At 37.7% G+C, this 22,010-nt stretch overlaps 1 protein-coding gene across 5 annotated transcripts in view; it reads left to right on the top strand.

Annotated features, from left to right (window-relative positions):
• The window catches only part of smarca2 (SWI/SNF related, matrix associated, actin dependent regulator of chromatin, subfamily a, member 2), a 134,296-nt gene that overhangs the window by 37,393 nt on the left and 74,893 nt on the right, over window positions 1–22,010 (top strand). For all 5 annotated transcript variants that reach the window (XM_043718451.1, XM_043718468.1, XM_043718430.1 and 2 more), the window contains exons 5-12: window positions 5,842–5,934; window positions 6,895–7,141; window positions 9,458–9,584; window positions 10,453–10,626; window positions 12,569–12,742; window positions 14,456–14,626; window positions 15,907–15,960; window positions 20,709–20,839. In XM_043718451.1, the coding sequence (XP_043574386.1) occupies window positions 5,842–5,934; window positions 6,895–7,141; window positions 9,458–9,584; window positions 10,453–10,626; window positions 12,569–12,742; window positions 14,456–14,626; window positions 15,907–15,960; window positions 20,709–20,839 (1,171 nt within the window). The remainder of the gene's footprint in view (window positions 1–5,841; window positions 5,935–6,894; window positions 7,142–9,457; window positions 9,585–10,452; window positions 10,627–12,568; window positions 12,743–14,455; window positions 14,627–15,906; window positions 15,961–20,708; window positions 20,840–22,010) is intronic.

Raw genomic sequence — 22,010 nt, forward strand, 5'->3', positions numbered from 1 at the left:
CTACTATGTAATTAAAGGCATATTTCAGGAGGGTCAAATCCTAATTGTTTAAATTAACTAGGCTTATTGAATCTTACTTGGACCTTCAATGTATTTTTCCCTGTGGTGACCTGCTATCTCTCTTTGTGTTTGATTTTGGCTCTGTGCCAGTATCTCCATTAAGTATAGTGGAATTTGTTTTTCTATATAGAAGTGTTGACAACCATTATTTTTAGATGAAATAAAAATTACTACATTTTTAAATTGGATTTTGATCCAAATTCTAAATCTAGATTTCAGTATATTACCAGATATCTAAAATGTTGTCTTTAAGGCTCTGTGTAACTGTAAGCAGCATTTTCATGTGTAGATATATTTATACACATCTGAAAATTGATTTTGATACCTTAACTTTGTATTTGTTTTTACCAAAAGGTGTACATGCTTTTCTGAATTTGGATATATGCATTTTAAAAAAATAACAAGTACATTGAAATATCATCCAGTTTGCAAGGATGTGTACCTTTGATTTGAGCCCCACAATTTAATGATTGTCATTTACCAATGGTATTAAATATTGAGGTGATTAGTTATACATGTGTTATCGTTGCATTTAAGATCAGACATGTAGCATTGTTTTGTGTTTTAGTGTTATGAACATGAGATTTATTTAGACACAATTATCTCCTTTGCATGTCTGCATTAAAAATATGCAATGTATTTCCATTGTCAGTTTAACCTACGTCTTTCAATAAGACTGATGCAAAATAGACACTAACTTTCAAGCACAAAAATGGGCTGTGGCTTGACAGCTTTTATGAAAATTTTGACAAAACTAAGTTTAAGTATATGCGAAATAAGAAATGATAACACTGGGTGCAAAGGTCACAAAATTCATTCTTGAATCAGTTGGGAATTAGGTATGCTTTACGGTTGTAAACACATGGAAAACATTTACTCTTCTGTCGACATATGGTTTGCATATTTTGCTGTTTTTCCACCTTTTTCTAATTCTTTGAAGTTTCAGCTTTTAACCTCAAATCAATGTTTCCCAGGTTTATGGTTTAAGTCACTTCACATTTGGTCATTGTACCTTTTAGCTTTGAGTTGGTGATGTTTCAGAATTTTAAACAGTTACATTAAAAAGTTCTTTGAAGTGTGTGCAGTTTTATTAATAAGCTGAAATTGGGTTTATCCTAATTTTGGTCAGTCTAGCACATATAACTTAAGTTTTCAAAAATGTGAATCAGTAGAAGAAGCTACACAAAAAAAGTCATCTCAATAGTTATTTTTAAAAATTAAACATTAATGTTGTTTTCTCTTTCACTAAGACACTATTTATGGATGGGATTAGGCTCTCATTTTTTGCACCAGTACAAAAAAAAACCCCCAAACCATTTGAACTTGAAATTTTTTTGTGCTAGTTTGGCTAATTTTGTAGAAACAGCTTTGTAGAAACTCCAGTCCCATGTAGCTTGTATACTTGGTGTTCATTCAGTTACGACTACTGACAGGGAAGGCAAGATGTATTCACAGTAAACACGTGGAAGATGTTCATGAGTGTAATGCATGTCTAATGCTGAATTGATTGAAGAATAAGTTTTTGTGATCTTTGCACTAAACGTCTTGGATTTGTCATGTAACTTGGCAAGCTTTTGATTCTACACAGTTTTTGTAGCATGGAAGGGGCTTTAACACTAATTCTGCATTTAAGTAGAAAGTCTCAACAATACTAGTTGAGAAAAGTTTTCTCCACTTTTTTTACGACTATAACTATAGCTGATGGTCATTTAATCTTTCCAGCAATTTATTATTAATGCTCTTTAGACCATTAACTGTTGTGGTTAAGGATCATATATTTCTGCTTTTATCGCCTTTTGGTGCAACTGTCAGAACATTTTCTGTAGCCTACAATTCATTAAAAGGAACCCGTAAAGTTATGTCTTTCAGTTGATTGTTAAGTTGAAGCTGAGATTTCAAATTGTTCTGATCAAATGTCAAACTGTTTGAATTCAAGAGTCTGACTTACCTAAACATTAAGCAATTTAACATCTTAAAATTGTTGTTGTTCTAGGCTTCATATAGTAGTAAAAACCCAAAGTCAGAAATAAAAACAGAAGTTGCTGGAAAAGCTCAGCAGGGTCTGGCAGCATCTGTGCAGAGAAATCAAAGTTAATGTTTCAGGTCCAGTGACCCTTCTTCAGAACAGGAACAGTTCTGAAGAAGGGTCAATGGACCTGAAACGTTAACTTTGATTTCTCTGCACAGATGCTGCCAGACACTGCTGAGCTTTTCCAGCAACTTCTGTTTTTGTTTCATATAGTGGTGATTAATCTATATATACTAGTGTTGATAGCCTGTTTGGCATGTGGGTAGTAAGTTAATAGGGAAGATTTATAATGTTTTTGGATAGGGCTTTTGCCAAATATGTTCTGATGTTAGTGACTCAATTACTATACTTGAACTTATTGACTTGACATTTTAGCTCTACAGGCAAACTTTCTTTTATAAGCAAGATTGCCTTGCTTTGGATAACCAAGCAGGAATTGCTTAGCTGATTTACCGGGCTGGGGAGGGTGGAGTATGGTATGATGATGGTTTGATTCCTGTGCCAGCAGTGATGGTTCATGGAAGCCTGCCCCTTGGCCATACCCATGATTGTGGAGTGGTGCCATAATCTGTTTATAATCAATTATCTCTTTAATATGAGGAGAAATGTCTATGATTGTCTGTCTGTGAAGTAGATAATTGGACAGAGCCCACAACCATGAAGCAGATGTTGAGTGGTAGAATGTGCCCCTGATTTTATTGGAAGAGGAACAAGACAAAGATGGAACTCTGTCCTTGGCCAACAGTTGATGGGGTTTATCTTAACGGCATTTGCAAAATTGTGTACAGATGCACTTATTGATATCTTAAATCCCAAGTTAGCCTGGATATAAATCACTATCAGGCTAATTTGTTTTATACCTGTTTTATTTATACAGGACAATCACTAAGGACAAACACTAAATACTAGTCAGACCTTCTATTCATTGGAAAAAGTTAACGATCTACCAGTAAAGCTACCAATTAAACTAAACTTGATTCTCTTTCGACACAGCCTTAGAGCTATTCCTATTATTTTTGCAGTGGAGTGTTAGCTTTAGCTCACTTGGTCTCCAGTCTCTGAAGTGAAAGTTTCTTGGTGTGATCTCCAATAGAGAATTTGAGCTATGTAGTCCATTATATTAATTGTGCATATCTGTGCAATCCAGACTGACAGGTATGCAGTGCTGAGGGAATATTGAATCATCAGAGGTGCTGTCTTTCACATAAGTTTTTAAATTGAAGCTCTGTCTGTCCTCCTATTTGAATGTTTCAAAAAGGGTCCTGGGCTGAAATTTATTCTGGAATAAATATACCATGCCCAGAACATTTCAGGTGCCTCTCTGCACCACATCGGTGACACAGTGCAATTTTCAAAGTGTTAGCCTGTAACTAGTTTGGAATCAGTTGGTACCAGTTAGGGACATAAGATGCCAAAAAAAAACTAAACATGTAGGAATGATTTAAAAGGTAAACATTGCCATGAATGGACTTAGACAGTAGTGATCGCAGGAGCTGTACTATTCCCTCCATCTGGAAAAAGACTTCCCATTAAACCAGTCCAAGCCAGCTTGGTATATAGAGTGATTGTGAATGATAACAGTCTCCCACTCCTCTCAAGAATCTGAATACTTCCTCCTTAAGGAAAGTAATGGTAATGTCACTGGACTAGTAATCCAGAGCCCCAGGCTAATGTCTTGAGAATATGGGTTTGAATCCCACCATGGTAGATGGTAAAATTTAAACTCGCTTTTTTTTTAAAAAGTATATTAAGAGTAAGAAGCTAGATTAATGGTGACCACGTAGCAATTGTTGGTTGATGTAAAGACCTGTCTGATTCACTGCTATCCTTTTTGGAAAGGAACTCTGCCAGCCTTACCTGGTCTGGTCTGTATGTGACTGCAGACCCACAATAACAGGGTTGACTCTGAACTGCCCTTTGAGCAATTAGTGATGTGCAATAAACGTGGCCCAGCCAGCAATACCCATGTCCCAAGAATTAAAAAATAAATCAGTCCATTCAGCTTTAGTTATAGCAGCTTTAGATGGTTTTAATCAACTTGTTCAGGCGTACTATGATGTACCTTTGGAGTAGGTGGTACTCGAACCTCAGCCTTCTGGCCAAGAGGTATCACAAGAGTCCCTGTCAAGATGGTAACTTTATGCTGCTGTTTGAGCAGCTTCAGTTTAAATCTCTACCTGTTTTATACATAATTTCTCCACACCCTAATCAAAAATGCTAATAGCTTCCTGCTGTGTTCCTGATGGTTATGCCCAAACATGTCCCTTTGTGTTTCCCATTTTGCAATTGCTGATAGTTGCTCCCATACTAATGAATTCAGTAGCAATTAGTTAAAGCGGTTGTGTTGCCAGTTCCTTCCTCCCAGTGGAAATCTAACCACATTATTTAGGTGTCAGGACCCAGAGTGCCTGATTTTCCAGGCCAGTTCATACCCATCCTCTTTCCCCAGGTGGCTATAAAAATTGCAGCTCCCCCGTGTTACTTTTTCAAAGAGTGTGATGGTTTTCTTGGTGTACTGACCAACAGTTATCTATCAACCAACATTGCCTTTTTAAAAAAAATGCTGGTTGTATTGAAACTGAGGAAGAGTATATCGCACTCGAACTGTTAATTCCCATTCTTTCTGCACAGATGTTAGTAGACCTGCTGAATTTTTCCAGAATTTTGTTTTGTTTTTAATTTCAGGTTTCTAGCATCAGCAATATTTTGCTTTAGTTTGACTGTGTATCTTGATGATAATTGTGGAATCTAGCTGTGTATAAATTGGGTGCAGCTTTTTCTTTTAAATGTTAAATGGCTGTGCTCCTCCTTTCATTGGCTGTAAACAGTTTTGGGAACATTAAGGCTGTGAAGGACTTGTACATACATAATTATTTTTGTCCTAACCCCTTTAACTGCTACTTAATGCACCAAGGGACCTTCTATACAATGAAGCAGAGCAATTAATAAAATATCACCTGAGCAAAATGACTACAATAAAAAGGAATTTCTTAAAAGTATGCCACTATTAGTTGCTGACATGCTAATTTCTCCCCTCCTTTACCCAACACCAATTAGCTTATCAAGGATGGCCATACCTATGTAGGTTAATTTAAAATTTACAATTTATCCAAAAGCAGATTGCATTATGGTATGATTTATCAAAATTGACAAACTTTTATTTTATGTTCAGAAAAGATTTACAAGGATATTGCCAGGGTTGGAGGATTTGAGTTATAGCGAGAGGCTGAACAGGCTGGGGCTGTTTTCACTGGAGCATCGGAAGCTGAGGGGTGACCTTATAGAGGTTTACAAAATTATGAGGGGCATGGATAGGATAAATAGACAAAGTCTTTTCCGTGGGGCCGGGGAGTCCAGAACTAGAGGGCATAGGTTTAGGGTGAGAGGGGAAAGATATTAAAGAGACCTAAGGGACAACTTTTTCACACACAGGGTGGTACGTGTATGGAATGAGCTGCAGAGGAAGTGGTGGAGGCTGGTACAAATGGGTTTATGAATAGGAAGGGTTTGTAGGGATATGGGTCGGGTACTGGCAGGTGGGATTAGACTGGGTTGGGGTATCAGGTCAGCATGGATGGATTGGACCGAAGGGTCTGTTTCCGTGCTGTACATCTCTGACTCCATTAACTGTGTGTGGTTATGATATAAAATGTGTTACTTAATATTTTGCTCTCCTTTATAAATGAGCACTATTTTCCTGGAGTTTAAGATCTAGAGTAAGATATTTTCAATGTACATTTCTTAATTTTCAGACATGGGCATGCATTCAATGGCTGGTCAGGCTGTAGGGCCCTCACAAATAATGCAAGGGCATGTTACTAATGTTCCGAAACCCTGGACAGAGGGTAAGTAAATCTTCCAGATTAACTGATATTTTCATACTGCATAACTTCTGTACTTATTCAAGAACACAATTATGTTGATGCATTTTAAAATGTAAAATTAACTATTGTTGAGTCAGTTTCTTAACTGTTGATTAGTTTCATGAACTTCTGGAATCATTGGTTTTAATAAATTGATTATGAAAAATGCTGCTTATTCACTGAGGTATCATTAGAGCACAGACTGTTCACTTTTCGCTGTACTTTTGTACTTGAGTACACGTGACAATAAAGTCTAAATTTAAAAATCTAAATTTTATGCTTATTAATGGTCCTGCTTAGTGAATGTCTGTTATACGTGATATAGTATATTTTGGTGTTGTATAATTGTTCTATTTCTGTAACTACTTTTAGAAACTCTGGCTTGTTTTGTTTCACTTCCATAGATTAGCATTCATCACCGTCAATCAATGCAAATAAAATATATTTTGACAAGCCAAACTAGGAAGCATCTGTCTATTTGCGTCTGCTCCCATTCTTCTCATTTTTATCCTTCCATTAGCCATGTTTATTTTAGCCATTAAAATATTTTTGCTGAATTTAATTACTCTATTTGCTGAAGGCAAGTTAGTCTTGGTATATTGGGAAATGCAGTTATAAAGTGGAAGTAAATGATACTTGTATCACTTTACAACTATATTTTCCTAGGCTGGGATAACTAGATAAGTCAATCCACTGATCATTCATTCTTCCATTACTATAGGCATTAGATAGTAGATGAAATACTTTCTCTTCGTGCTATATCTGTACACCTCTCTTTTAGTCTTTGCTGTCATAACAGATGAACCAATTGAGACATAATTCAAAACAAATACATTTAAACTAAATTGAAGATAAAGCCAAAAGTTAATTTGAATTTGACTGGTTACTTTATCTATTGTGTAATATCTTAATCATTTTCTCATTGGAATTTAATTGTTTTAGGTCAAGTTAATGAGATGGGTATTCCCAATACACCTCAAAAAATGCCTGCTCAGGCTACATGTGGAAGACCTTCACCTGCACCGGCTGTACAAGCAACTCCATCTGGTCCTGGGGCCTCACTGTCTCAACAGCCTGTTGTCCAGCCTTCACCTACTATCCAACTTCATCAGAAGCAAAACCGTATAACACCCATCCAGAAACCGCAGGGATTAGATCCTGTTGAAATTCTTCAAGAACGTGAGTACAGGTAAGTTGTATTGTTAATACTGGTGTCAGTTAGCTACTTGTTGAGTGATTATCTGGTTTAGGCATGTTAATCAGCTGTTTTGCAGAGTTTTGTTTTTGTGTAGGTATGGCACAAAGCTGGATGGGAGGGTGAGCTATGAGGAGGATGCAACTGCTTCACTGTGATTTGGACATGTTAAGTGAGTGGGCATATTCATAGTAGATGAAGTAAAATCTGGATAAGTGGTTATCCACTTGGTAGCAAAATCAGGAAGGCAGATTATTATCTGAATGGCAATAGATTGGGAAAAGGGGAGTTGCAACAAGGTCTAGATATCCATCTATACCAGTCAGTAAAAGGAAACATGCAGGGTGCGACAGGTGGCAAGAAGTTAGCTGATGTGTTGACCTTCTTAGTGAGAGGATTCAAGTATAGGAGTTGAGATGTCTTACTCAATAGTACTGGGCTTTGGTGAGACCACATCTAGAGAATTGTGTACAGGTTTGGTCATCGAATCTGAGGAGTGTTGCTCTGACTGTAGAGAGAGTGCATCAAAGGTTTACCAGAATGGTTGATTTGGGTTGATAAGACCGAGCTCGGGAGTGTAACTGAATCAGTTAGGGCTCCTTCCACTGGAGTTCAGGAGAAATGAGGCGAATCTCCTAGCAACCTACAAAATTATAACCAGACTAGACAGGGTAAATGCAAGAAGGAAGAATCTATTGATCAGAGAAAACAGAGCCAGAGGTAAATGTCTGAAGATACAAGGGAGGTCATTTCGGGCTGAGATGAGGAGAAATTGCTTCACTAAAGAATAGTAAGCCTGTGGAATTCTCTGCCCCAGAAATCACTTGAGGCCAAACCATTGAATATTTTCAATGAGTTAGATATGGTTCTTCAGGCTGAAGGGATAAAACCGAAAGGGGAGAAAGCTGGAACAGGGTACTGAGTCGGATGGTCAGCTATGATCACATTGAATGGTGGAGCAGGCTTGAAGGACGGAATGACCTATTCCTGTCCATAATTTCAATGTTGTACTCTTCATACTGATTTTTTGCTTGTCTGGAAGCTTGCCTAGATTTGTTCTTACTGGCAATGAAAAATACTGTAATTTCTCAGTTTACATTTTTGAATAGTTCTAGTACCATTAAAAGATTTGGGATTTTTGGTAACTTTTGTAATGATTCAGTGCTCATGATCTATACTTTTTTGGGGAAAAAAACCAACTGCTATCCCTTGATAAACAGGTTTGAGAAATCCACTGACCTGAATAATCTGAATTAATGTAATTCACACTGTTGCAATGGCAAGAATTCTAAATTAGTTCAATTATTTATTCCGCTTTAATAATGTAGATAGCAATCATGCTTCCTCAGTTTATCATTTTAAAGTGTCCTTGCCAGTCCTGTGATCGCCATAAGAATGATCAGAAAAGATTAAACCGGTCTTTTCTTTAGAAAATAAGAAACCTTGGAGATAATTTATTAGACAGAATAGATTTGTTTTTATTCTTCCACAAGATGTGGGCATTTAAGAGGGCAATTAAGAGTCAAACATAGTTCAGACCTGATTCAGCAGATTTCCTTCACTAAAGAACATTAATGAACCAGATGGGCTTTTACAGTCAACTATGTTACATGGTCACGATTAGACCAGCTTTTTTCTTAAACTCCAGATTTGTTACTAAATTAAGATTTCACCATCTGCCATGTTGGGATCCAGACCTCTGTCGCCAGAACATTAGCCTCAGTCTCTGAATGATTAATCAATGATGGTGCCGCTATGCCATTGCCACCTCCTATGAGACGTAGAGATATTATTCACTTGTGGGAGAATCTAAAACAGCAATTATAAACACAAGGTAGCTAAATACAGTAGAAAAATGAGAAATTTCTTTTTTGTTGTGTCTTTTGAATGTGAATTGATCTACCATATGTAAGAATTGAAGCAAATATTCAATACTTTCAAAAGGAAACTAAAGAGATAAGGGCATGGATGTTAACAGAGATGTACTGAATAATTGAGGTGAGGCTAATGGAGTAGTAGTGTACTTTGGTAGAGATTAACACCAGCATGGACTAATCAGGTGAATGACTGCTTCTATGCTAAATGTTCTGTCTAAGATGTTTTAGATGAACAAGGTAGTAAAGAAATTATGTACCAAATATTTTAGAACATACTAGTTTCAAGATCTTTTTACTGTTAGCTCTTTTCTTGTGACATGTTCACACTTTTTCAGGAGAATAGAATCTATTCCAAAAATTAGTTATCATTTAAGCTACATGTTCCTTGAATCCGAATCACTTCAAGTTTAATTTTATTTTTCTTTTCATTAAGGCTTCAAGCTCGGATTGCTCATCGTATTCAAGAGCTTGAAAACTTACCTGGTTCCTTACCTCCGGATTTACGCAATAAAGCTACTGTTGAGTTAAAAGCCCTTCGACTACTGAACTTCCAACGGCAGGTTTGTGTTCATACAGTAAAGGAAAAGTCACCTAATCCTGCCTGTTCTGACTTTTTTTTCCTTTTCAACTGTTTATTCAATATAATTTCACCAACTGTTCAGGCAATGTGTCCAGATCATTGCAAATCACTACCGTTAGGCTCATGTCTGTGTAGTGATGAGTCTTTAACCTGGAGGGGTTGCAGTGCAGTTTAGGCATTTGGCTAACTTGTGCTGAACCGCTGTGGTACAGTCTACTCATTGTGAGCGTTTACAATGCTAACGTGCATCATATTGTTACTAAGCTTGCAAGTGACTGACCTGGTGTAATGCAGCTCAGATACACTGACAACCTTAACTTTAGTTGCCAGTACTGATTTAAGCATCTTGTCAGCTTCAAATGCAAGCTGTAGTACAGGCCTGACTTGCGTACAACGTCTATTTTTCATACATTCCGAATATTGAACCAGTTAATCTTCAAATTTATATTAAGACCTTTAAGTCTTCCATGGCATTAGAATGGTTCTATATTTGTTTGTTATAGATTGCAACTGTATAAAGTATGATATTATATTTCTAACTGACAGACCAGTGAGAACTTGGGAAGGTGTAAAACTAACTAGATCACAAATAATCTAGGAACATTAAAACAGGAATCCACCATTCAATTCATGGAGCACTGCACTGACACACACACTCATACACACATACTCAGTGCACTGACAAACACACATATATACACACACAATCACTGCACAGACAAACACACGTATACACACACCCTGCCATTCAATTCGATCATGCTTGATCTTTTACCTCCATGCCATTTTCCTGTATTTAAAACAAAGACTGGGATAATAATTGATTTTCTTTTCCCCCTGAATAACAGCTGAGGCAAGAAGTGGTTGCCTGTATGCGACGTGACACCACTCTGGAGACAGCACTCAATGTGAAGGCCTACAAACGTAGTAAACGGCAATCATTAAGGGAGGCTCGAATCACCGAGAAGCTGGAGAAGCAGCAGAAGATTGAGCAAGAGCGCAAGCGCAGGCAGAAACACCAGGTATGCTCACTACTTTCTTTAAAATTTATAATTGATCCAACTGTATGGGTTAAGTAAGTAAAGGAAAGTAAAGCAGTTCTGAGGAAGGATCACTCGATCCAAATTATTAACTCTGATTTCTCTTCATAGATGCTGCACAACCTGCTGAGTTTTTCCAGCAATTTCTGTTTTTGTTGCTGGTTTGCAGCATCTGCAGTGCTTTTGGTTTTTAAAGGGAGATAGTCTCTGTCTACGTTTGCAAATACATACTTCTAATGCATGTGTGATCTGTACCACCTTTATTTGCATAAAATAAATTTTCAACCTAGCGCTTGTGGTATATGAGGTAAAAATTAAACTGAGAATTTCGAGTCCTTATAGCATTGTCCCACAAACTGGTAATACAATGAAGATAGACTTTTAATGTGCCTATCCTTTGGTTCCATTGTCAACTGCTAAGCAACAATGAATGATGAATTATGAAATGTTGAAAAGTTGTGGCTGAAACAGGTTTCAGTGAGGGCACCCTTGTCATAGAGTCCTCAAGATCTACAGCACAGAAAAAGACCCTCCAGTCCATCAATTCTGCACTGGTCAAAAAAAATCACCTGTGGAAGTTATGATACTTTGGATATTAGGAGTTGCACGAAGACTGAAAACTGGAGCCAAGTTAAATGCAGTTTTACAGTGTATACACCATAGATCAAGAAATGTTTAATAATCACCTCTTAAGGATTGCATAAATGTAGATCTGACCTCCTATAGTACCTCTAGAACAAATCCTTAGTTTTGCTGCTAATGTTGTCACAGTACTTATGAAGTAGGATTTGCAAACTGGTTTTTCTTTTATATTGGCTTTGTTTCGTGTGGTGATCTTCACTAATTGTGACAGGTTTCTTTTTTATACAATTGTTTACGTCAATACTAAGAAACTGCATGTTACTGCTTCTGGGTGCAGTGTTTAATAGACTTTGCTTTCCTGTTTCCATACCATGTCCTCCAGTAGTACTGTTAGACGTGTAAGGAATTCTGAGTGACATTCTTTGCTTACTCAAAACTAATGCACTGTGCAGATTGCAAACTTCTCTGAGCACTACTTTTTGGTCCATTGTCAGCTTACAGTTTAGAAATCCCAGAACTGTAATGAAGTTGGAAGTGGATAATTTATTTCGATGTGATACATTGCCAAACTTCCATGTGGCTGTGCAACTCCAGAGGGAACCTTGTCACTTGGCACTCATCCCATTGTTCTCCTTTGAAGCCCTGTACTGGCTCCATTTTCTGCTGGTCCCAATGTGTGTCTCTTCTAACCGGTCATGTTGTATTTCTACTTCACATATCCCAATTCACATCTCATCTCACTGCTTCCATTCTTTTGCTTTTCACACATTCCATTCTTTCCCCTCTCTTCTCATTCATCTCCTTTGTTTCCTTCTCCCTTCATACCTCCTATCTAAACTGTTGGCTCTTTTTTTATGACATGTTCACACTTTTTCTGGAGAATAGAATAAATGTAATTGAGCAGGGAGGATGCACATGGCTTGATTGAATATCTGAACTTGATCACAAGGAACGATAAAGATGCAAATAGTTATGAGTCTCATGATCTGGTGTTTTATCCATTCATCTAGATATCTTAAATTAATTGAGGTTTCCAGGCTGATGTTTATATTTCAGTCTGTACTAAAGGAAACTCTTTATGGACCTCGTGCTATACGTTATGTTGTATATGATATAATTGTAACATGATCCAAACCTAAACTGCATCATAATTGTGCCAGTCTGCATTTATTGTGTGTTCACTGATCAATTTTGTTCCAGACCAGAAAAAACAAAAGCTAATTCCTCTAATTTGCTCTTGATATGGTCTTGCTGGTTACGTCTAACTTTTGATACTGTTGTTATCAAGGGATTTGCTGACACTACACTTAAATACATTTCTTCAATAATTTATTTGTTTTAGGAGTATCTCAATAGTATACTGCAGCATGCTAAGGACTTCAAGGAATATCATCGTTCAGTTACTGGAAAAATTCAGAAACTTTCCAGAGCAATTGGTACTTGGCATGCCAACACTGAACGTGAGCAGAAGAAAGAAACAGAAAGGATTGAGAAAGAAAGAATGAGGCGGCTGATGGTAATGTTTAATGAGTTCTTCTGGTGATTGTATTATTCTGTTGCAGTAGAATCTCTTTAATTATACATGTTCAGAGCAGCAGAAATCTTGCGTAAAATAAGCATTTAAATGCAGAAACTGTTTGTCTATAGTTCTGATAACAGAAAAGAGGTTGAATTTAATTGCTGTAACAAGAGCTAATCTCATGCTGAGTTCTGAGGACCAAATTTAGAAAGCATCTGTGGCTACAGTTTTTTAAATATTGTATTGTAGTATCTACTTTATACATATTTTGGATGCTGTCTTTCATAATTACTTGTGAATGCTTTTTATTAATCTGTATTAATATTCTGTCATTTTAGTGCAAGTATGGCAAATTCAATAGCTGACCCCATCAAATTCTAATGTAAATTTTAAACAAAAAACAATTATCCAAATGTGGATTGTAGGAAAGATCATGAAATGCTTTATTCAAACATTTCTTTTTGGAGCTCTCGTCAGACAGAGAATTTGTGGTGACCTCCTCACCCATTTTGAAGCTAATTATATAATGGAATAACCAACACAGATTTCAAAAGGGAGGTCAAGCTTGACCAAATTTGTTGAACTTCTTTTGTAGAAATAACAACATTGACAAGACCAATACAATAGTGGTAAAAAGAAGTTTATTTTGAAAAAAACTTCTAATAAGATGTCTTCTGTCATGAGGTCTGAACATGTTAGCTTCAAGGTGACAAGCAGCAGAGCAATTTAATAAGCTGAAAACAAAGCAAGGGAGCCATGATCAAAGGTGTTTCCTTGTACTGCCAAAAGATGGGAAGTGGTGTTCCATGAAACTTGGTGTTAAAACTGCTGTTCATTATTCATACTAACAATCTGAAGGTGCAAAATCTGTGAATGGCACCAAATTGCAGAGTAGTTAACACAGGAAGAATGTTGCAGAATACAAGATGACATTAACATTGCAGAATGAATATGTAAGTTATTTGGCAAATGAACTGCAGTTTAGATGAGAGGAGGTGATACATTATGGCAGGATGAATATGGTGGCTGCGTGCTTTTGGTAAGTAAACAGAAGCAGTGGAACCTGGAGCACAGATATCCAATCACTGAAAAGACCAAAGAAAGCTAATGCTGTTTTAAAATGTATACCAACCACCAAGCTCCTTTGTAGTGGGACAGAACTGAAAGATGGACAAGTTAGGATAAAATATCAGTTAAATGATACTTAAGAGTATTGTGAGCCATTCTGATTAATTTTCATAAGGAGACAGAGGCATTGCTGAAGGTTTAAAAACATTACTAGAGTGATATCAGAGCCAAAAGGTTTAAACCTCGAGGATAGTCTTGGGCTTTTTCTCAGGAAAAGTAAGCTTGGATAATAATCTGACAACAGTCCTATTATGAATGTGTTTAATGGATTTGTGGTGAAGACTGCATTTGGAGACTGAAACTAGGGCCATGATTACAAAATAGCCACTAGTCGACTCTTCAGGAGAAACTCCTTTACTTTGGGAACAGTTAGAATGTGGACTTTGTATTACAGGGATTTGTTGAATTGATTTGCAATGTCAACGTGAAAGGAAAATTAGTATATTTTGATAAATTTCAATGCAGAAGGTTTGTATGGATCATATGTACTGGCATGGTCCTAATGTGCTGAATGTTTTTTTGTGTGTGATGTGAATGCTGCATGAGCTTTGTCAATTAACTTTTTAATTTTCCAAAAAACAGGCAGAAGATGAAGAAGGGTATCGTAAACTAATTGACCAGAAAAAAGATAAACGTCTAGCATACTTGCTTCAGCAAACAGATGAGTATGTTGCGAGCCTTACTAAACTGGTTTATGAACATAAGGCTGCCCAGGCTGCGAAAGAGAAGAAGAAAAAGAAGAAGAAAAAGAAGGTTTGTATTTTCAGTTAAAACCCAGTGCGAGTATGCAGTGTACATGGGCCATTTTCTGCAGTCATTTAACTTGAAGTATAAAGTTGATTTTTGTCCCTGTTTTTATCTCTGACTTCAGACAGAAATAGCAAGATGATGATTTCCTAGGAATTTGGAAAGTATCTGCTACAGTTTTGATTTTATTTTTTGCTGTAGTGATCCATGTTCCTTTTATTTTCCAATTTCATTCATTCATTCTTGTTCTTTTTGGTTCTTGATTGTTTCTCCTTTTACTCTCTTTCTTGTCTGAAGTCAGCGATGTGTAATGGAACATGAATTAGTAGGTGGCCATCTTGTATCTCCCCACCCAAGATACATTCTTTATGTAAGCTCAGATAACACATACATGTGACCTTTTTTGATGGGTGTATGGGAAGATTTTTCTTTTAATTCACTTGTGGGATGTGGGCATCACTGGCTGGGTCAGGATTTACTGTTTGTCACTACTGGCCCTTGAGAAGGTGGTGGGTGAGCTGCCTTCTTGAACAATAATAGAGTACTGCAGGGAAACCCAAACTAGGAATATTTCAAGAACAAAGATATATTCTTTACCTTCCAATGCTCTTCTCCATATGGTATTAGCCTTGACTAAGTAGTATGCTAGCCTGGTACTTAGTGCTGTATTGATGTAGATGCCTGTCTTATGAGTGAAATGTTAAACTGCAGCCATGTTATTTTGTCACGTGCATACAAAGATCACATGGCACTGCTCAAAGAATATCAGGGAACCTCTCTTTGGTGTGACATATTTATTACTCAATCAATTTAATGGGTTTTCTGATTGGCTTATTGTAAGAAGTTGTTGTGTGAAACTTGGCTGCCATGTTTCCTATGTTACAACAATGGCTGCACTTCGGAAGTATTTGATTAGCTGTAAAGTTCTATGGGCACCCATTTGCCGTTATAAGAGTGAATTCCTTCTGTTCCTTCTGGCTGTCTTGTTAATTTTCTTTTTTGTTATCTCACTATTGTTTTTTCTCAACACCATCTTCTCCAACAGTCTGAAGTGCTGCACAACGATATAAGAATTCACTGTACTTTCTAAGCTGCACTGTAGTTTTTATTTTTATTTTGAAATTGTTAATGGATAGCAGCAAATATTGTAAGAATAATGTTTGGCTTGTTTCCCTACTGTTGTTCCCGTTGAGGCAAATGTTATGGTCCCATGGTTCAAATTATCAAATGCTGCATTTCTTTATAATATCTCCATCTAAAAATCCCTTTTTTTCCAAAACCAACAGAAAACTGAAGAAGCTGCAGAAGGAGCAAGTACTACGCTTGCTCCTGATGGAGAGGTGAGTTGCCTGTGTCTCTGCTTACTGACTTTTTACAATGAGCTTTTATGTAATGCATAGAATATTAACATTTAATATGGCTAGGCAAGTACGTTTTTAGGTTTAGTTGTCAAATTGACATTTTGAGAGGAAATGCAAGCCATTGGTTTGTCAGTTCACTAACACTCCGTAGGAGTTTGTTTAGATATTGCTTTTAATCTTGGAGCCATCAGGATAAACAGAAGAATGCTAAATTTCAAACGGTCACAAAAATTATACTGCAAGAAAAAAGTGTACTTATTGGTTGACAAATTGACTTCGACTGAAGCATTGCTGTGGACAAAGAAATAGGGAAGTATAGACTCACCAAACTCCCAGGTAATTCACAAAAAGTGCAAGGCTTGAACATATTCCTTTTGTTTGCAATGAACAGGACCTTGAAACGAATGGTTATCACTTAGAGTCATAGAAATGTACATCACGGAAACAGTCCCTTCGGTCCAACTCGTCCATACCGACCAGATATCCCAACCCAATCTAGTCCCACCTGTCAGCACCTAACCCCTATCCCTCCAAACCCTTCCTATTCATCTACCCATCCAGATGCCTTTTAAATATTGCAATTGTACCAGCCTCCACCACTTCCTCTGGCAGCTCATTCTATACACGTACTACCTTCTGAGTGAAAAAGTTGCCTGTTAGGACTCTTTTATATCTTTCCCCTCTCATCCTAAACCTATGCCCCCTAGTTCTGGACTCCCCCCACCCCAGGGAAAAGATTTTGTCTATTTATCCCATCCACGCCCCTCATGATTTTATAAACTCTATAAGGTTACCTCTCAGCCTCCGACGCTCCAGGGAAAACAGCCCCAGCCTATTCCACCTTTCCCTATAGCTCAAATCCTCCAACCCTGGCAACATTCTTGTAAATCATTTCTGAACCCTTTCAAGTTTCACAACATCTTTCCAATAGGAAGGAGACCAGAATTGCACACAATGTTCCAACAGTGGCCTAACCAATGTCCTGTACAACTGCAACATGACCTCCCAACTCCTTTATTGGTCAGAATATTGAATGCAGGAAAGCATACCAAACGCCACCTTCACTATCCTATCTACCTGCAACTCCACTTTCAAGGAACTATGAACCTGCATTCCAAGGCCTCTTTGTTCAGCAACACTCCCTTGGACCTTAGCAGGTCTTATACATTTAATGGTAAGATTTGCTGTCCCAAAATGCAACACCTCACATTTATCTAGATTAAACTCCATCTGCCACTTCTCAGCCCATTGGCCATGATCAAGATCAGTTGTAATCTAAGGTGACCTCCTTCGCTGTCCACTATACCTCCAATTTTGGTGTCATCTGCAAACCTCCTAACTATACCTCTTATGCTCACATCCAAATCAGTTATATAAATTATGAAAAGTAGTGGACCTAGCACCGATCCTTATGCCGCTCCACTGATCACAGGTCTCCAGTCTGAACATTCCCCCACCACCCTCTGTCTTCTACCTTTGAGCCAGTTCTGTATCCAAATGGCGAGTTCTTTCTGTATTTCGTGAGATCTGATCTTGCTCACCAGTCTCCCATGGGGAACCTTGTCGAATGCCTTACTGAAGTCCATATAGATCACATCTACTGCTCTACTCTCATCAGTCCTCTTTGTTACTTCTTCAAAAGACTCAATCAAGTTTGTGAGACATGATTCCCTACGCATAAAGCCATGTTGACTATCCCTAATCGGTCCTTGCCTTTCCAAATACATGTACATCCTGTCCCTCAGGATTCTCTCCAAACAATTGCCCACAGTCAACGTCAGGCTCACCAGTCTATAGTTCCCTGGCTTGTTCTTACCACCTTAAACAGTGGCACCACGTTAGCCAGCCTCCAGTCTTCCAGCACCTCACCTGTGACTATTGATGATCCAAATATCTCAGCAAGGGGCCCAGCAATCACTTCCCACAGAGTTCTCGGGTACACCTGATCAGGTCCTGGGGATTTATCCACTTCTATGCATTTCAAGATATCAGCAGTGAAAATGAAACATGTTATTAGTTCACTGAGTGGGATATTGTGACACAGTGGTACTGATCCTATCTCTGGGCCAGAGGCCTGGGTTCAAAACCTACCTATCCAGAAATATCTGGACAAGTTGACTTAAAGATATCCGTGATTATTTGCAGAGTACTGCAAATGCTAGAAATCGGAAATAAAAACAAAGTGCTGGAGAAACTTAATGGGTCTAGCAGCAACTGTGAAGAAGGAAACAGTCAATATTGTGAGTCCACTGTGACTCTCTTCAGGGTCTTCAGCACTTCCTATTTTATTTCAGATATGCAGCATTCACATATTTTGCTTTTTTAATCTTATATTGGTTGTTCACGTTGTTTGTAACACTTGTCCAACAGGTTCTACCCAATCACAGAATCACGTTTTTAATGAACTGAACCCTTAACTCCTACCCTGTGCCGAGTTCAGTTATGATGTGGAGGTGCCATTGTTGGACTGGGGTGGACAAGGTCAAGAGTCACACAACACCAGGTTATTTGGAAGCACTTCACCTGACAGAGGGGCAGCGCTCCGAAAGCTTGTGATTTCAAATAAACCTGTTGGACTATAACCTGTGTTGTGTGAGTTCTGACCTAGTTCTGCTATGTGGTTGATAGATTCACAGTCTTTGAATCTGCAGCTACTTGTAAGGATTTCCTTATGCACAGTGTATTCCGATTCATTTTTGAGGTAGAACACTGTCTTTCCTGGATGTCATAGTCAAGAAACCCACTAATGTGTTCTTCACTGCTGTCCACCGAAAAGCCATATTCACCAGTTAATGTATATTTTGGGATAGCCTCATGCATTATCAAGATTGGCTTTATCAACAGTCTTAGTGCTCTGGTTATTTACTCACATTGAATGCTTGACTCCTGTAACAAGCTTATCAAAGCCATTCTGGGGTTACTGACTATCCTATAAAATTATTGTTTACACAGTATCTTGCAGACTGTCAAACAAACTAAAGGGCATCGATGCGAGACATGAAAATGCTCACTTGCCTTAAATTAGCTAGAAAAGTAAAGTTTCTCAAAGATGTGAACAGCAGGTTGAGCAAGCTGTTCTGTGCAATGGCTTTTCACGTGGTATTTCAATGAACAGGCTATACCTCCAGTCCAAAAAACAGCTATCATGTAGTTAAGTATAAATTTCAGTGCCAGTACAACGCCAGCCATATATGTCCAATTGATTTGGCTGATCAACTTAACACCGCATACTCCATTGATCCTTGCTTGGGTACAGCACAGATTACACAACTGGGCTACACTTCCAAAATCCAAAACAAATCATTTGCTGTTGGATGTGATTCTGTGATGGGGCAGTATTTAATGAATAATCTTGAGTGACTTAGTTCAGCTATCAGGACAAGTTAAGATAATTTGATGAATTTGTAATATAGCTCATTTATGCTTACTAAAAATAATGTTCATATGCTGGGTCCTGTTTCCTGCAAACAAAAAGAATACGTTCAAGCTTTGTGCCTTTGATCTTCCTCAGGTTTTGTGAAATCCATAGTTTTTCACTTGTTTACTTTGTGGCGTTGCCTCAGATAGCCAGAGTTGTATCACCAATGAATTAGCCCCTTTACTCCTGAATTACAAGTTATTGGATGGTTTGAAATTGGACTTTGTTTTTGTTTGCCTTGACGAGTGAAGTCAAAACAGAAAAAGCTTTTTGAGGACCTATCTCTCTCCAGCACATCTTTAGATGGCACAATTGTAAGGGTTCTTGCTGAGAAATATTGGCCCATTTTAATATGAATCAGAGTAACAACAAGACCTCAGTCGATGTCATTTGAGGGAGGAAAATCCACCAGGTTGATGTTTGCTTTGTTGCCACATGCCCAGCCTATGCAACAACCGTTTCTGAATCAAGACTCTGTTTAGCGAAGTAGTCTTTCCTTGATTTCTTCAAAGCTGGGTCAGTGTTTTTTTCCCTTCGATGATATGGAAGCTATTTGGCTGCTATTTCTGACAGTGGCCAATCTGTTGGGGGAAAGGAATATTATATCAAACATCTGTAGGTGCAACAAACATTCTCCCTTAATTTTGGAGCAAGAAATGATTCCTAGACAATTGTTCAACTTACAGCCTGTGCAGCATATTTAAAGTTGCTAAACCTAGATATAGATCAGTTATTGTAAATATTCTGTGTATGGTCATGACAAGACCATTACTAGTTAAAGAGGAGAAAAATGTTTGAACACAGATCGGGCAGAATGATCATTTATTTTTCAGATTTTCCTATACATTATCGTGAATGCATCATTTTCCAATCTCAAAAGTTTTTTTTAACTGCAATATTCTCAACAGTTACCATCCTGTTCATAAAGCTGCCATTTTTTTGACATTTATGCTGTTGCTGTACATGTGAAATTGCATTGTAAAATGGGTAGCACTGAGGAAATTTACATTGCATAAATTTGAGTTGGATTTGAACCGAGGAGTGAAGGGGAAAAAAATTGCATTGTAGCATGTTATGAATAAAACTGTTTGCATTCATGTATCAATCGAATTAATTTATTATGTGAATTAGTATGCATTTCTTTGATCAGTCAGCAGTGCAGTGTACTTTAATACATGGGTTTTAGCATCCAGGCATGATCCCAAAAATGAAAAAATGTATTGGAAATTTCCTAATAATGTTTTATCTGGTTTGTGCAGTCCCTTTATTGATTTGTATTTATAAAATAAAACTTTTATATTTGTTTAAGCTTTTGGATGAAAGCAGCCAGATGAGTGATTTGCCAGTCAAAGTTATTCATGTTGAAACTGGAAAAGTTCTTCAGGGAGCTGATGCTCCAAAAGCAGTCCAACTAGATACATGGTTGGAAATGAACCCTGGGTAAGTAAATTTTATTTGCATTTTCTTAATTGTTAGGGGCAGTTCTGTGAATTGAGAGGGGCAAAAACTCTTGTCATGCTTTCTGACACAAAATATGGTCATAAAGATTGTTATTTACAGTTGTATTTGCCTTGGAGCTTGAGATGCCACCCTTCTGATGCAATGTAACACCTTTTTCCTGCTGCTGACATGTGAGACTTGCTGAGTCTGGTCGCCAGCAATAAGCTAAAGGGTTGGGCAGAAAATAAAGGAAGAAAACATAGGTGTATTTATTTTTAAGTAATAGTGTTTCTTTTTCCTCCGGTAATCACTGAGAGCATCAGTTTGGAACCTTACTTGTGCCCATCATCAATCTGTGCTCTCTCCATCTTGGAAATCCTGATCAGCGCATTCTTTTTTCTTTTTTTGTTCCTTGGCAACAGTATCAATTGTTCTGGCCCCCTCTCACCCAACAGTGTACCCCTCATGCTTCCCCAATATAAATTGTCCTAGCCCTTTCTCACCCAACAACGTATCCTTTTATGCTATTCCATCTACAACTGCTATTGCTGTGATGCCGCACCTAATATCTCTCTTTGATTTCTACAGACATACCGAGAATTGGTGCACAATTTGATTTGATTTATTATTGTCACATGTAGTGAGATAAAGTGAAAAGCATTGTTTTGCGTGCTATACAGGCATATCCTACCTTCTATAAGTACGTCAGGATAATAGAACAGAAGACAGAATATACTGTTATAGCTATAGAGAAGGTGCAGAGAAAGACAATGCTAATATGAGAGGTCTGTTCATATGTCTGTTAAGAGCAGGGAAGAAGCTGTCCAGCTATTCAGCCCTTTGAGCCTGCTTTGGCATTTGTTGTCAGATGTTGTTATGGGATAAGTTTTTCTACAAAAACATAAGATAAAATTAGTGCTAACTTAGCAGGGAATTAGTTTAAAGTCAGCTCGTATTGATTTGTGAATGACAACGTTAATTACAAATGTAAGGTTTTTCTGATTATCTCAGTAAAATATGTAGATAAAAGCTGAAGATTCTTGCTTTCTATTTATATGTTTGGGTTGGTGATGTCATTTCCTGTGGTGAAGTCACTTCCTGTTCCTTTTCTCAGGGGCTGGTAGATGGGGTCTAACTCTGTTTGTTGATAGAGTTCTGATTGGAATGCCAT

Source organism: Chiloscyllium plagiosum, chromosome 2 (assembly GCF_004010195.1).
Source record: "Chiloscyllium plagiosum isolate BGI_BamShark_2017 chromosome 2, ASM401019v2, whole genome shotgun sequence".
NCBI lineage: Eukaryota > Metazoa > Chordata > Chondrichthyes > Orectolobiformes > Hemiscylliidae > Chiloscyllium > Chiloscyllium plagiosum.